General features: G+C 48.9%; 1 protein-coding gene across 1 annotated transcript in view; it reads left to right on the top strand.

The window, feature by feature from the left end:
- LOC126541216 (sodium channel protein type 4 subunit alpha A-like) overlaps positions 1-16962 on the top strand; it is a 36629-nt gene that overhangs the window by 6245 nt on the left and 13422 nt on the right. Inside the window, exons 4-13 of the mRNA XM_050187898.3 lie at positions 919-1151; positions 3317-3461; positions 4364-4510; positions 5455-5577; positions 6875-7096; positions 8787-8844; positions 10239-10399; positions 11473-11825; positions 12250-12469; positions 13060-13140. Coding sequence (XP_050043855.2) covers positions 919-1151; positions 3317-3461; positions 4364-4510; positions 5455-5577; positions 6875-7096; positions 8787-8844; positions 10239-10399; positions 11473-11825; positions 12250-12469; positions 13060-13140 — 1743 coding nt within the window. The remainder of the gene's footprint in view (positions 1-918; positions 1152-3316; positions 3462-4363; positions 4511-5454; positions 5578-6874; positions 7097-8786; positions 8845-10238; positions 10400-11472; positions 11826-12249; positions 12470-13059; positions 13141-16962) is intronic.

Here is a 16962-nt window from a genome sequence, read left to right as displayed (position 1 = left end):
AGCTTTGACGAATCATCCAAAACCAAATAACATTTGCAACAAGGTACCAAGGCACAGTATATAGAGTAAACAGATGATGTTGAAGATCACGTGCGTCAACGATAACGTGTAAACTATCACATATTTATTTCAGTTTGTCGAGTGCAAGCGGCGGTAAGTGCTTTAGGGTGGCGTGCTGCATTCTTTCGTTTGGCGCACTCCTGCGCACTGCGAGACCGAGGCGCGTAACACGTATTGTTTTATCAGTAAATGAGCTGTGTTTGCAACGCACATGCTGAACGTTAAAGGCGGCGCCAACGGAACGGATGCGCGCACAGCGAACAGCAGACAGCATCCGCTGTTTACGTACAGGGCGCGCTCTTTTGCGACAAGGAGGAGAGAAATGTGTGACACGCCGGTTTCTCTTAGTTATCTATGCTCGAACAATTCCACCGAGGCACACCAGGAAAACAAACAAAGTCCATCTACGGCACCTTGTTGTCTTTTCCGGGGCCACCACTTGCCATCCTTCACTTAATCCCCGTTGTGGGAGCCAAGTTAACGTCAAAATCTATTACATCTCGATTACTCTATGTAGAGATTGCTCACTTCATATTTTGACCCAACCGGGCAGTTACGTTTGTCGAAGTGTTTACAGTATAATAAGTGTGTTCTGTTGTAAAGACGCGCAGTTTTGTCCTTCACATTCATTCATTTGTTTTTATTTTCCGAATAATAAATGCTTAAATAAATATGCGTCACTTTAATTTCCCATCTACAACAGACCGCTCCAAGATCTCTTATACATTTCATGCTCGGGTTGACTGTTGGACTCTTGGCCTCTTTGGTGGCAAGTTTTATTTCTTGACGAAACCATGGTAAATTGTGGAAAAAGATATGTGCTTATAACTGCAAAGGCCTGTGCAATAGCAAAGCTAGCGGCGCCTCAAGCTCGGCCCTAACAGCGTCGCGCCCTTTTCTGGTCTCGCGCAGATGTTCATGTCGGTGCTGAAGCGGCGCTGTGTGGTGAGCAAGGAGAGGCTGGGAGTGGTGGACGCGCAGCTGTACAGGCGCATGGCGAACAACCGTACCTTCTGGATGCGCACGGGCGGGGACGAGGACGAGGATCGCGACCGGCTGGGCTTCGCCTGCGGGAACCTGCTGGCTGCCTAGTAGGTGCAGTCTGTTCGAAACACGCTGAGTCCCACTCCCAGAGTCGTTCCGCGTTTAAGGAGAACACGTAACTGGTATTCAGACTAACATAACTTGATTGTGCTGTCAACTTCAGAGGGGGAAAAAGTGCTCGATGTGACGCGTTGTTGACTTGTAATAAGGGAAATAAAGGCCGAGGCGTTTGTGTTAAAACTAGGGGCCGTACAACGTAAAACTATTCCAATATGTTTTTATTCCAATCTCCTGACGTCAAATTTGCGCAACCGCGACGCAAGCATCGGGCGGTCAACCACAGGGTTGTGAGAACAAACCAATCAAATGCTCCCCTCGTTCATAGGAGGTCACTTTTGTTTGCTTGAAAAACGAACAACATCGCCTGCACTGAGCTGCTTGTCTTATCTAATTGACTCACAAGAGGCGAGGAGCATGCTCAAGTGGAGAGGGATTCGATGGGGCCGAGCCACTGCACTGAATATCGATAACCGGATGAAGAGGGTGGTGCCAGCGTCTGCGATTGGTCTACTTTCCTTTACTTAGCTTGCGGTGGCTCGTCGACAATCGCGGCGGCATGCAATGGAAGCTTAAGAATGACGCTAAAACGGATACTCAGCAAAGAAGAATTGGCAGAACGAGGTCGTAAACGTGCAGAAAGTTCTCAAAAACGTTACACGGCCACGCAAAAAATTTTATTGCCCGCAAATAAACCCATGCTCTCCGGCAGGGCCGAATAGCGAGTGCCGGAGCGATCGGCGGCAGCCATCTTTTATTACTTTCGGAACGGGGCTGCCTGCGGCTATTCAGAAGAAAATTCAGTTTTTTTGGCATATTAATGCATCTTTAACGCGTACGCGTCACTTTGATGCGGTATGTTTTTCCGCTTTTGTGACGTCGCGTGAGAGGCAGACCAAGTGCGTGACGCCCGAAAACTTTTGACCAATAGCCGAGGGCTAATGGCAAAGAGGCGTCGAATCAGAAATAACTAATTTTGTTTTGTTCGGTCAAATTATGCATAATCAATGTGTACACGTCATATCATTTGGGGAGCTATCGCGGTTTTCGTGACATCGCGTGACAGACAGGTGAAGTGGGGGTGGTCCAAAAAAGTTTTTGACCAATCGCGGGGGGCTGATGGCAGAATTGGAATAGAAAAGTTTGGAATAGCTTTATGTTATAGCACCCTAGGCTGTGATCAGTCCCGAAATACTAATATGCTGTTCACTTTAGCAATGGAACCGTGACGTACACTGCTAGACCTCTCGAAGAGAGGTAGCTATAAAGATGCACATTGGAGCCAGACAACCTCTGCTTGATGTTAAATTAAGTGTTGAGCACGTATCTGCTGGCCATCGGCCATGTCATTATAACTGTTTCGGTACTCATGTCATCGGCTCACTTCCTCATTTCAGTGGGCCGGTGGTCTAGTCGCTCGCTATTGGAACAAGAAAACAACAGCAGCAACAGCAATAACAAAAATAGTTTGCGCGTACATACAACAGGGCTGCAAAGGCAACAGGGTTTCAGCGGCAGCAGGGTTCCAACGGCTTTGGAATGACTTATACACTGTGAAAGCCGACCAGCAGGTGTAATGACGGAACATGCAAGGGGTGAACGGTAAATCTTGTTGAAAAGAGACGCGTTCCCATGTTTGGCTTTCTGGTTATTCATGGTACAGGGCAACATCGCAGAAATATGACGAGGACGAAGAAGGCACAAGGAAGACAGTGCCGTGTGTGTCTTCCTTGCGCCTCACTTCGTCTTCAGATTTATGCGCTCTTCCTCTGTAAAGGGTGACTAGTCGCGATTAGTTCTTTAGACACTTCAAGACTGAAGAGATGAGCGTTTGGTTTAAGACTTGAAACATTGTAATAATCCTATTAATCAAAATAAATAAACTCTACTGCGAGACTCTAAACGGATTACAGCGGTTTTGTCAAACCATTCTGATGAGGCCCACAGGCGGCAAGTGCACTCTCGAATTCGGGGCACACGAACGGTTAACAGCTTAGTAACTTCGTGGTCATTAGCATGCACGCCGGGTGGTCACTAAAAGTCGAAGTAGCGCTACAAAATAGTGCGAGACGGTGCGGAAATGTCACTAACTCGTAATCATTTCGTTGTTTTCACGCTCCTTCACTACTGAGAGCATTGCACGCTGTGTTCGCAGCACTTGCGAACCAGGTTTCTCGTGTGTGACGGTGGACGTGGTGGAAGAGCGACGAGTGTTTCCCTCGTACGACAACGTGGTGGACGCCGTGCTCACTACCTTTAACATATTTAGCCTGGACAACTGGAACATCCCGTACAACATGGTGCGTCTCGCCGCTGCCCACTTTCTCATTTCCCTCGCCTCAAGCGCGCATGCACTTTTGCGGAGCGCGTCTCCTGTATCTGCGCTTTTTTTGCATGTTTACTCAATGTGCGAAAAAGCACGCTTTACAGGGGGGCAAAATTCGCGTAAAGTCGATTGCGCGTGTGCGCGCGCCTGCCAGTGATGCGCGCTCGAAACTCGTATCGTAGACGATCATTGGCAGCCCGCTGACTGAAGCGTTGAACGTTGAAACCCGCGATTACGTACCTGTAAATTACTTGTAGGGCCAGGCAGTTTATTTGATCTCTCTTGAGCGTAAGAAGCGCAAATGTTAACTTTTTCTTACTTTTGGCATTGGGCGCGGTACTGTTTGCCACTGAGGCAATAAAGTACGCAACCACATAGAAAGGAAACGCCACGGTTTCTGCAAGCGCCAGTAGAGGATGTGCCATGTAGTCGAACACCGAAACGGCCGCAACTATGGTAGGGTATGAAGAACTTTATTTAGGTCCTGAGGGATCAGTCTGGGACTGATGCGGGCCGCTCCCACGTCGGGACAGAGAGAGACCGAGCCCCTCTGCCGTCACACGGGCCCTCTGGACAGCCCTGAGTTGGTCCGCCAGCACTTCACAGTGCAGCATTCGCTGCCACGGCCGCGACTATGTCGGCGCGGAATATAAGCCAATCTCACCAGCCGATGGCGCTTTCCCGAAGCATACGTACGCAAAACCACGCTATGACTCCGCCAACTCACGAGCGTCATGTCACTATTTACTATGCATCCGTAAACTCTCTGCTCCCCACGACATGCCCCGTTTCCTTGTGTGCACTATTCTTTACGTTTGCCAGGATAGAGCCGCATCGTTCACTCTACTTTTCCTTTTTTGTTCCGTGTCCACGCAGCTACTGCAGGCGGTCGGTCCCGCCTGCTTCCCGCTCTTCCTGTGCACCGTAATGTTCGGCTCGGCCTACCTCATCAACCTCATGCTTGCCGTCACCGTACACACCTACGTCGGGGAGAACAACCTCAAGCGGGCTCGCAAGCAGAAGGTACGCATGTTCGAATTATAGCCACTGTGCTACTGCGGCGGGTAAATAAAAGAAAGAGTAAAATTAACGTATAGTGGAACCTGAGCGAATAAACAAAGTCAACATGGTTTGAAAAAATAATAGCTGGGTTAATGAGGTGGGCCCTAGGGAAACAAAAATAATAAATGTAATATCCCATAGCATAATCAATACAGGATCACTAAAATATCAACGCAAAATACAAAACACGATATCAAGTGGCATTGTCAATACAAAATTAATCAATGAAAAAAGAGGCCGTTGTCGGTTATATTCATTATCTCTTTTGGGAGTTGGTTCCAGCTCCCAGTTGTTCAAAAAAGTGATGTTGGCGAAACCGCAGGTTCAGACACCAGCCGATGAAGGGTCATCATCATGCCGCCGGTGTTGTTGTACTGGCGCCAGCGTTGTCATCGTGCCACTGTCGCTGCGTGGCTGTTTCTTTTGTCAATGTCGTCGTCTTCAGTGTCGTCGTATTGCCATCGCCCCGTACAGTTTGGGAACTGGCACCAAAGGGCTCTATTTTCGCATGGAGTCCTCCTTACTTAATTTTAAATCGTACTGTTGTTTTGAACTGACGGAAACGCTTCTTACGAATGTATTTTTGGCTTCTTTTTTATCGTAGGAAAGGTACGAATTTCCTGGCTCTCATGACGATGGAGCAACGTGGTCTCACGGACACGTCCAGATTTTTTTTTGTCGCTGAACCCAGTGCTCTCAGTGACACCCGCAATGCCGCAGTGCGACAACTTTTGTGTGTTTTCCCCTCTGTGAGGAACCGCAAGGGTCGAGAGTATCACTTAATTTGTAGGCCAGTTGTCGGTGGATCTTGCAGAGCAACCTATAAAACTTTATAACGTGCAAGTTCGTACAGCGGAAAACGGCCACGACGACGGACACCTACGCTCTCTTTCTCTCTCTTGCAGATGGAGCAGGGATCCCTAATGGACTTGACTCTGTTCCAAGAAATTTGTGATTTCGAGGTGAATGTAGACCACCTGTACGTCCAACCGCTGGTCAGTCTCGCGCAGATACCCTCCGTCCACAAGGTACGCCTCACGCATCGCGCGATCCCCCCTGCCCTCCCCCCCCGACAGAGATAATGTATTGTACACCACTATGATGTGCACCACTAAATTGCCAGTAGAAATTCTCGTAAACATGGTGGAAAAAAATTATTCGAGCTGTAAATTCGTGTATCACATTTGGCCACTTCCGATGCTATAACATATGCAATTTTCACTGCGATATCTGTTTTTAGTGCAGGCAACGAGTTTGTAAACTTCGAGCTTCTATTTTTTTCGAACCTTACTGATTTTCGACAATGCTTGGAAAAACAAAAACAGAAGTCCTAAATCGGAATTCCGCTTCCTAGAGTTGCTAGAATTTAAATTTCTCCCTCGGTGTCAACGAAGTTTATTCAAATCTGCTCAGCAGTTGCCTATCTGAGTATTTCTGCGCCCTACATATATTTGAATAGGAAAATCGGAGTTGGTTCCACACGACGTCGGAGTGATTTCAGAAAATTTTGTAATCCAATTTCGCAATCATCCCTCCTCGGTTGGTCAAAATTTTCAGGCCAGTTCCAACCTCGTATGTTTGTCACGGAACGTAAAGAAAACCGCGATAGCTCCCCGTCTAATATGACGTGTACACACTGATTATGCATACAGTAGAGGGGAATGTTGGGCTAGTTGGTGGAGATAGATAGATAGATAGAGAGAGAGAGAGAGAGAGAGAGACAGCGAAAATGATAAATTAAAGGTAGGGAGGTTAACCAGGACTGAGCCCGGTTGGCTACCCTACACTGGTGAAAGGGAAAAGGGGAAGGAAAGAATAAAAGAACAGGAAAGTTCATTTTGTAATACGGGGGTTACTGCGCTATAAACACACACGGACAACATAAGGAGAAATGGACAGGACGCGCGCAGACTCACAACTGAATTTTATTGGGTGAAAGATGTTTTCAGCTGTAGTATACAACGCAAAAACAAATAACGCCGTAAAATGCCTACAAACTTCGTCTGCACTGAACTTCGAGCCGAGCAATTTCATCTCCAAGAGTTTGGGACTCGTCTCCGCTCGAAGCGGCACACAAACGAAGCAGGAGTCCCGTGAACAAACGATATGTACCGTATAGAAAACGACGATTTAATTTATCTCTCCTCCCAAAAACGCCGTTTACTTGGCGGGAACACACAACGGTGACTGCGAATGCACCTTAACAGTTCCTATCGAAGGAGCCACAGCCCTCACCATCGCTCCTGAGATTTTGCGCACGTTCTTTTTTTTTTTTTTTTGCTACCCGTAGTCTGTGTTAAGTGTTGCGCACGTTCGCTGTCGCAGGTGCGACAGCTGCGTTTCAAGCAGCGGCTTCGCCGCGGTGAAGGGGAGGCCCTGACTCGGGAGCTGGGATTCGGCGCCTTCGCCGACATGGTGACGGACGCAGCGAACGCGCCCCGGCCGCTGCTGCGGGCCGCCACGCTCCGACCGCCCGCGGCCACGCGACGGTCGCACTCCGACGAGACGTACGAGCAGCCGATCGCTGCCGCAGCGGCACCGGTGGTGGTACGCACCTTGAATACGCGGGATCTGGAAAGATAGAGCCGGCGCTGTATTTACTCCAGCTTTCAAAAAAAAAAAAAAACGACTAAGGGTGTGGGAATAGTAATTATAACGAGGCCGCGGGTGCTGTTTCGCGATAGAGGAAAGAAACTACTGGGAGCGAGAATGACTTCAGGCATGCAGCCTTCGCAAGGCAACGTCCTCTTCTGACCGTGCGGCGCCGTTCTTCCCCTTCCCGCTTTCATTCGAGGAATCGAGGCGAAATGCGCGCATCGCGTGTTGAGTCCTGGAAGAGAAGCACCCCGTCTATACGTGGCTTGGTTCGCGGTAGGGTTTGAGTGACGCGTCGGCACGCCGTAGTTGCAAGCCGCTTTCAAAAGCAGCCCGTCTCGCTGGCTTTGTGCTCTCCGCAGCCGATGCATTTAAGTCCTGGCCTCGATACAGCCGTAACAGCGTTGCAGTTTCGAAGGCGACGCCAGTTACGGAGCGTCCGCACGATTACCGACGCGTTCCGGTTTCAAATGCGGCCGTGTACGAGTGACGCAGCAGAAAATCGGGACGACGAATCCTGCAGCGCAGCCACGCGGTGAATAGAACACCTTTTGCTTGGCTGCTTTTTACATGATACCCCCCCCCCCCCCTTTTTTTTTTTCTCTTTCCATTTTTTTTTAATGACTGGCCTTTAGGATTGTCACGCGACGCTCCCTCCTGAGATTCTTTTTTTTTTTTCATCTGTGTATTTCGGACGCCGTCAGATTCAGCCATACTGTCGGATTCGCCATCTTTTGTTCTGTGTGACTGGTTCAAATGGCTGCTACGGCTTCTCTGATTGGCTCAAAACGCCAACGTGGCGACATATGACACTGTCTAGGATAGCACCCCGAGTCGAATGCGAATCGAACAGTGCAAGAGAAGCGAATCGAATCGAACACTTTCCGAATAGTTTTTCGAATAACCAACAGCCACTTGCGCCGTTAATAGAAACAATGTTCACACCTTTTTATATTCACATTATCAAGTTTCTGTCATTACGTTGCACGTTACGAAGCATTGTTTATTAAAAGCGCGAACGGAGCATTAGGGAGAAATAAGAAACTTCTTAGCACACGCAGGAATCTTCGCAGGATGCGGATAATCAGTCTAGCCGAAAAAAGTCTGCCTCCCTGAACGACGTAGCCCGCTCATCTACGTAACTTCTCATGCTTATTCCTGTTATGGCCTCCGGGATGAAGTTCGGCGCACTTTCTGCTTCATTTTTATTTTGGGTCGCGCGCAGTTGGCGAGTGAAATAGTCAAACAAAAACTGTTCGAAAAGTATTCGTATTAACGAATAGTGACCATTCTATTCGAAGACCGAACAAATAGTACAATATTCGACTCGCTATTCGAAAGTTTCGAATATTAGCGTACGCCTAGCCAAAAAATGTGGTATCTGTTTGAGCAAGCAAAACTTTACCCTTAACCAGATACGAGACGGAAAGAATGACAAGTTGATTAACCGTCTGTCCTAAATGTGACCGACAGCGGCCCATCAAGAGAAGCGTCGGCTTGAAGCCTCCGTTTCGACAACGGAACGTGTCCACGCCAGGGCTCCTTGTCGACAGTACGCTCGTCGGAACGTTGTAAAACGGCATAACAAGCTCGTGCGCCGAAGCCTGCGAATTCCGACTCACGCGTTTATATTTCTGCGCAGGGGGCCGCCCGCGGCCAAAGTCAGCAGTCGGGCATCCGAGCGGACATCCCTCTCCGAGGTAAGGTGACAGAGCGCACTCGCTGCTTCTGGTGACAGGGCGAAAGTCAAGGACGTTTTACTTGGCGAAAGCCCATAATACAGGAAGGCATACTGCACCTGCTCACACTGCGGAAAACACATAACGGTCAACTTGGAAAGTATGCAAGCTGTCCAGAGGCTTTTATTTTTATTAATTTATATGCCTCAAAATAAAAGAATGTCCATTGGATTGTCTTGCCTTCCTGCTGACTTTCCTTTGGTATATACGTTAAGAAACAGCCTCGCTATCAGCGTACCTACGTGTCCACTGTGGGGACGGAAGGCTTCTCCCAGCGATCTCCGATTGCCATTTTACTTGCGTCAGCCGACCGCCGTACAATGCCTGGCAATTACCGGCCTTCATTGTTGCACGTTCTGGACTGCGTCATCCTTCTGGTGGCGCCTATTCTGTTGCACGCGTGTTACATGACATGTCCAACTCCTCTACCTCGGCTAGGACATCAGTCGCATGGTTATCTGCGCCTACGCGCGCGCGCGCGCACACGCACGCACGCACGCACGCACGCACGCACGCGCGCACACACACACACACACACACACACACACACACACACACACACACACACACACACACACACACACACACACACACACACACACACACACACACACACACACACACACACACACACACACACACACACACACACACACACACACACACACACACACACACACACACACACACACACACACACACACACACACACACACACACACACACACACACACACACACACACACAAACACACACACACACACACACACACGTGAAGGCTATCGTCTGCATATGCGCTCAGCGACTTACGTATGATGAACTGTGAGTCCTTCATAGTTTGTCGATAGCAGAGTAGCATTTGACACAAGTGGCAGTCTACTTTTTCACTTGAACTTGTAAATATTTAGGATGTGACGAATCTACGGCGCTTCGAAAGGCTGCAGTGAAAATCTGCTGTGCGGCGTAGATGGTCCAGACAAAGTGACACGATGATCAGATAGCTCTCGCCGTACCTTCTGAGGCACCGTTTGCAGAAGGTGTTAATTATCTTTACAAGTGTATGTTAATGCTTTAGAGCTAATGCACAGCACCGATTAGTATCGTTTTGAACAGATGACATCACAGTTTACCGTGTTTTCCTTTTAGATTGTTAAAATCCAGTTGGGAATTTAAATGAACTGCTGTTTCCATTTTTTGTTTTGTTTTGAAGCACTATCAGCACTGGCGCTTCGCGCTCGTGTCGATTTCAACATAGAGAATCCTTTCACTGAGCCTCCCGACGCGCTTGCCCGGGAGCGCTCTTCTTTGGCGTGGTCTTGCCGGTGACTGGTCGAATAGCGCGGTCTGTATTGCAGCGGACTGGGCCACGGTCCGACTGGTGTGCCTCGCCATGGAGAAGAGCCCAATCCTCGACCTCACCATCCACGTCCTCATCATCCTCAGCACCCTGTTCCTCGCCCTGGATGGCAGCTACGCCAATGCTCAGTTCAAGAGCATGCTCACCTGGGGAAACATGGTACGTCGGCTGCATCATGCACGTGGGAGCACTCTTAGAACAGTAGCCACGTGACACGCGATGAGATAAAGGTGTTGGATATGGTCCGGAGTTGTAGCTCAACGGCTGTGTCGTGCCCGCAACCGCCATCCAAGGCGGGGCAGCCGTGAGCCCTGGAGTCACACGTTGCGCTGTCTGCTGAAGGGAGGTGGCAGGCCAGGGACATATTTTTGCACAGAATAAGGAGTCAGAGCGGCCGGCCAGCGCTTCTAACGCCTCTGCTTGAGTACTGCCTTGCGATACTGCCGGTCATCCCACTCTCATCGGGATGAGTCTCAGCAGTGTACAATTTACGAGACCGTGAAACATGGCGTGCACTGTCTTTGTCAAAATTTGCGAAGCATCTGCGCGGGTGGCCGTCTTTGTCGGCAGGCAGCGTGCTGGAGACCACGTGGAACTTTCGTCGTCATGAACTGCCGGAAATTTAGGGGGAAAGTCTTCCTCCCACTCAGGGGATCTCTGAACACCAGATGTGGTACGACAGCTCTGTGACCGATTAGTCACTCGCGGAGTGGCTTCGAAACGCTTGACACAGACTGTACCTTGTATTACGTGTGAACCCCCTCCCCACCCCCCCACCCCCTGCGCCGACCATATTCCTGGCACACATCACGAGCAGCAAGTCGCGGCGCCTATATATCTGACAGCTCACATTCAGGAGAATCGCGGGCTCTATCCGATGCATTCCGATTGGGGCAGGACACAAAAACTTTAATGTATACCGCGCATTGGGTGCATACTTAAAAAAAAAGAACCTAATAGTCAAAATTCATCCGTATTCTATATTGCGGCTTTTCTCATCATCAGTTCGTAGTTTGGCAAGTAAAATCCCACAATTTAATTCAATTTTACCACTCAGGAGAAACCTCTCGCAGATGGCGCAAACGTAACCGCTCCCACGACAACACGAGCTATCCGGGTCTGTAAGGAAGGCTCTGAAGCCGCTATGCTATGTGTTAAAAACGTCTCACGCTCTGTATCAAAGCCTTCTGACCTCTGGCGTTGCGACCTATCCGGCAATTCGATCACCGCAGGCGGCCAGCGTGGCCTTCTCCGTCGAAATGGCCATCAAGTTATCCGCGCGTGGCTGGTCCTTCTTCCACAAGAAGTTCTCGGTTCTGGACCTGGGCGCCGTGGTCTGCAGCATCACCTCCGACTTGCTGGTGCTGCTCCGCTACGAACTGGGCGTCCGCACGCGCTTTCTCAGGCTGTTCCGGCTGGTGTACGTGGCGCGCACGTGGGACACGCTGTTCTACATGCTCAACATGATGCTCTCGCTGCTGAAGCCGCTGCTCAACCTGCTGCTCGTCATCATGCTCGTGGTCGTGGCGTTCGCCGTCGCCGCCGAAGACCTCTTCGACTCCGGAGACCGTAAACCGCAGTCGCGGTGAGCGAGTGGCCTGCGATCGACGCTATAGATAGACTTGCACAGACGTCATCGCGGCCGCCATCTTTAGGTATACTAGCACGTCGAGAAGGAGTGTAATCAAGAAACGTGTCAGCATGACAGCACGATGGGCCCATTTATGTCGAACGACAAAGCGGTAACAGTGACAAACCGGTGAAAAACAGTCACCGTCTATAAGCAAAACAATGTGCACGTGACAATACAATGCATTGACGTCATCATGGCCGCCATCTTTGGGTACTAGCGCAGCGAGAGGTGCGTCCGTGGTGTCATACGAGAACTATCTATAGTCCAAGTTTCCTTGGAGTATATACGCTGTCCTTACACGTTTAGCGAAGCCGACGACATAGTGAGTTGATAAGAAATCGATTAGTTATCCGATGCCGATTCTGCTTTCGCACAGGTGGAACAGCCGCGACTTTCTGCACAGCGTGCTGCTCATGGTGCGCCTCTTCTGCGGCGACATGTTCGAACCGCTGGTCAACTGCTTCCACGAGGGCCACGGCAGGCTCCGATGCGTCGCCTTTTACAGCAGCGTCTTCTTCGTCGGCAACTACGTGCTGCTCAACGTCTTTCTCGCCTTCCTGCTCAGCAGCTTCAACGTCGACAGGATCGTCGAGAGGGTGAGGCGGAATAAGGCGATACACGACTCGCCAGTTTTCAGGTCATCGCAAGAAAAAAATTGAATCAGTTTATGCTGCACATTACGAGACGCACACGTGGTTTTTCTGGCCACTTGCGTCCTACGCGGTCAAACTAAATGAGAACTGACGTCGTCGTTCTTCGTGACGGAACGAGTTTTGGCACAGCTGGACAAATTATTGGTCAAAGGTTCAAGTTTCCGTGGTAGAAAGGTAGAAACGTGACATTCGTAGGAAAAGACGTCGGCATCTCGACGAGTACCTTTGATTTGCGCCACTATTATGACTTATTAAGCTTATATTTCTGCAAGCAAGCAAGCGTGAGCTAGATAAGATTTGATTGTTCTTTCTGTATTGACTCAGAAGTGCCTGTCGGGCAGCGCAGACAAAGTCCGTACTAGTGTTGTAGCACACTGACGCTGCTGTTTACCAGCAATTTTCTTGATTCTTATATTGGTTCAACATATGTAGAAATTCCACACAAGAACGCCTGTGGTGATTATGGCATTGAAATGTGCGAAGAGATTTTAGGAGCGTTAGTTCATAGCAGCTCTTGTTTTCTCTTGGCACAGAACTCGCCCGGAGAGATCCTCTTCGAGAAGATGGTGTGCAGCTTCAAGTCCTGGTGCAAGAATAGCTGGAAGCGTTTGTGGGTGCGTCCCAGTTATTGATGCTTGAGGGATGACTGTGGAGCAAGGGATGATGTAGCAGCGAAAACTGCGTTCCCCAACGCGACGAGACAAGGAGTCGTACGAACTGAGCACATAAGGGAGCGTTGCCAAATCCTCAGATACATCTACAGATAATCACGCTATGATTTTTTTGTGTGTGTAACACACACATTGACAGAAAACCTTCAAATATTCGGAATTTTGCGTTGTCAGATGATCCTACCTGCAACAATAGTTTCCTACTAGAAGTGTACTAGAAGGAAGTCTGCCGCTTAGATTGTTCAGATAGCAAGGGAATGATGTTTAATACATGGATTTGTATGATTTTCGGGCTTAATTGTGGCTTCAAACGTTTCTTCGGCTTTATTCACTGTGCTTTATTTGTCTTTAACGGCTTAGATATTTTAGGAATTCTATATTCCTTAACGCAGGGGGCACTAAGACTCTACGCGAATGCAGAACTAGAAGTACTACTAATTGCTGAACTTATAACGCAATTAATGTTTTGAAACTCGCCAATTTGTGAAATGACAACGCAGTTTCGAGCCAGGAGGACATAGCTTAGGCAAATACAAGTACTAACCAACACAGACTAATTATTACTTTGCTGGCTTAACCGCCATGCTTGCCGCTCTCGATAGACAGGAGTCAGGGCTCCGGCCAGGGCTGGGCAAGTGTAATTTTCACGTGTATCATAATATAGATATAATATACTGAGCTGATAAGCATTTCAGAGACAGATACAAGATAACTAGCCAATTCATTCTATTCGATATGTATCTATTTGTATCTTAAGATACATCGATTCATTGTTTTTTTTTCTCATTATAACTCCACTAGGGGCACCTGAAAGTATAATTTATTTATTTATTTATTTTATTATTTAGTACCCACAGCGCCCATTCAGGCATTACAGCGGGGGGGGGGGATGCATATGAAAAAAACAAGCATAAAAGCATAAACGAGCATTACTAGTGTTTACTTGCATATTTTTATATCCCCCCAGCTCATCTCCTTCCTTTCAAATTTCCCTAACGCACATGGATTTTGATGCGAAAACATCAAATGGTCCATTGAGCTACAAAGCCGGCGTCTGTAGCAGCGAAACGGAACCTAAATTCCCATTGACTGCGACGTCCCGTCACGTGAGCATCCCGGTGGACCAGAGCGGGCGAAAGGAAACACATCCTGCTGCACTGGCGCGCCAGATGGTGTATGAGGGGTGTGGGGATGCATGACTCTCACGCCTCCCCTGAGATCTAGTTTTCCCGCATAGCTCGTCTCCTGCAGGGCGGCTTCGCCCGCCGGGTGGCGGGGCGTCCGCGGCGGTCTGAGTGGTTGAAGCGCAGTGCGAGAGATGGCGCCAGTGTTGCGCTGCGGCGGGGTTACTTAGGTGCGGGAAAGAAAGCCTCTTGGTCTTTAGCGGCGGACTGGCGAACGCGCCGGACGTTCCGCGCGCGCGCGCCAATCGATGCTTCTGCGAGACCGTCTCGCGTGGCCGCCTTGGAATGCGCCACCGTTCGCGTGACAATACGCGCGAACGACCAGGCGTTGGGATCCAGCATGGGGCGAACATATTCGCTCGCTCGGTGTGTCGGACTTCTAGATTTGTCGCGCGCCCATCGGCATGTTTTGTGGATAGCAACTCGGCTAGCTGGCATTGATCTATGAAAGGTGCAATAAATGCCCTTGTGACTGTTTGCACTACTGTGTTGTCGTTCCTTTGTCCCAAGAGTACGGAGGAGAACCCCATATCTCCCACAGGGGAAAGGGCATCAGCGCAACACCACGTCACCCTCGCTCCCGGAAGTGTATGCTATCCGCGCGCTGTTTGTCCGCGCAAGCTATTGCCTGCGTTCTATGGTGCCGAGCACAAAGCTTCCAGCAACATGGCGTGATATGAGAACTACCTTGAATTACATTCTGCAGTTGCAACATTGTACTTATAGATCGCTATAAAAACAACTAATATAGTAAAATTTTATAATTGTTAATGCTAGTGCAACACAGCGTCCAATATTCTCAATCATCTTGGTTATAAAAAATAGCACGAAGTGTCGTCTCTTAGAAGAAATTTTAACTGCCCCCAATAGGTTGCCTCTGTAACTCTGAGTCTTCATGAATTTTGCTGTAAGTGTATCTTGCATCTTAAGATACACGACACTCCGCAGGATGTATCGAAAATACAGATATACCGATACACGTCTTGCCGAGTATATCATGTGCAGATACAAGGTTCCCGAGGAGTATGTTAAGATAGATTTGCTAAGAAATGTGTCTTCGATTCTGTCCGTGTGGTTCTCACTAGTAATTTTTTTTTGTAAGAAGCTCGGTTCATCGAACGAAACATCTAAAGCACCGGCCTCTTCAACGGTGAGGATCAAGGCCCATACGGCCGACTTATTGCGGTCACAGCGAAAAGTGTGCTTTGATCATACTTTCCGGTTTTTTTCGTTTTCTTTTTACAGAAGAAAATGGTTTTTGCTTACATGAATTACAACCGTGCGATAGCAGCTCCGCAGCTCATGTGTACATATTATCTTGCATAGTTAAGCGAAAATGACATTGAAAAATTCGGCTGATCCCACTGCATAATCGGAGAAACACGGCTGTTCAAAGGGGGCTGACTTACTAACCACACACTTCTCTTCTCTTCATACGACGTAAGCGGTTTATATCCAGCGAGTAATGCTTTTGCGTGAACGCTGTAATGATGTTTTGTTGTCGTTGCTGTTGTGTGTGGCAAAGCCAGTGTCAAGGAGATACCTTTTATTATTTCATTTGCCAATCTGTTTTGTTTACATCAAGTATGATGTATTACATGGGCTATACTTTATACTGTGCTTAACTTTCATACCACAGTTGTAAGCGTGCGTACAGGTGAATAAATTTCCTTGTCAACTTGCAAATTGGAGCCCAGCCCTTGCATGCAGGCTCCATAGATAACAAGATTAGCGTTGTGCTTGAATGCCTTGGACGGTGTTGGCGGGACGCGGCACGCACGGCAACTGCTGCTGGGCGGAAGGAGCTGCGCACCGCAGCCCAGGAGGCTTAACCGCAGCTAATAGGCGTCCCGACGCTGGCTAGTTGAGGAGAGCCGCCGGTGGCGTCGCACCTGGTCGCGGACCAAAGGGAAACTGTCGGCGTCAGTCGGCACCCAGTAGGAAGGAAGGAAATCAACTTTATTCGGGTCCTGCAGGCCACGAGAGCTTTGGGCTCTCATGGAGTGGGCGTCACCCACGACGGAACCGGGAGGTTGAGTTTCCTGGCGGCGTCGTGGACCTGCTGGACGTTAGCTTGACGTTTATTATACGTTCCTCTCAGACTAGTGCATACACACACCAGCGCAGCAGGAACGCTAGTGCGTCTATATTGAGCGTAAAAAAAATAATTCTGAAGTGGAGATGGTGCTCTGAAATTGAAGCCGGCCGCCGCCATCTTACTAAGGGAATCGATTAACGCTAGGATGTGGCGGAGTAGAAAAAGCGTTTTCTTTTCGCTTTCAGCGGTTTTGAAACGGTCAATTTTGCCATGCCGATGATTCTTGATGTGTCTGTCAGTGTCACTCGCTTTAGGATCAAAATTGAACGTCTTGACAACTTGTTATGGGAGATCGCGATATGACGACTAAGCCAATGGCAATATTCTAGCCCGAAACAACAAGCTTTTATTTTTCAATCACTCCAGAATGTATTATCACAGAGCAAGAGCAGCTGCACTGCCACTATGCTCCACCAGTTCAGCACGCTTGTAACGATGTGAGGGAAAGCGCTGGCTTCACCTCTGCTGGTAAGAATCTGCGGG

Source organism: Dermacentor andersoni, chromosome 2 (assembly GCF_023375885.2).
Source record: "Dermacentor andersoni chromosome 2, qqDerAnde1_hic_scaffold, whole genome shotgun sequence".
Taxonomy (NCBI): domain Eukaryota; kingdom Metazoa; phylum Arthropoda; class Arachnida; order Ixodida; family Ixodidae; genus Dermacentor; species Dermacentor andersoni.
The sequence above is the reverse complement of the archived record's forward strand: the minus strand, read 5'-3'. Positions and strand labels throughout refer to the sequence as shown.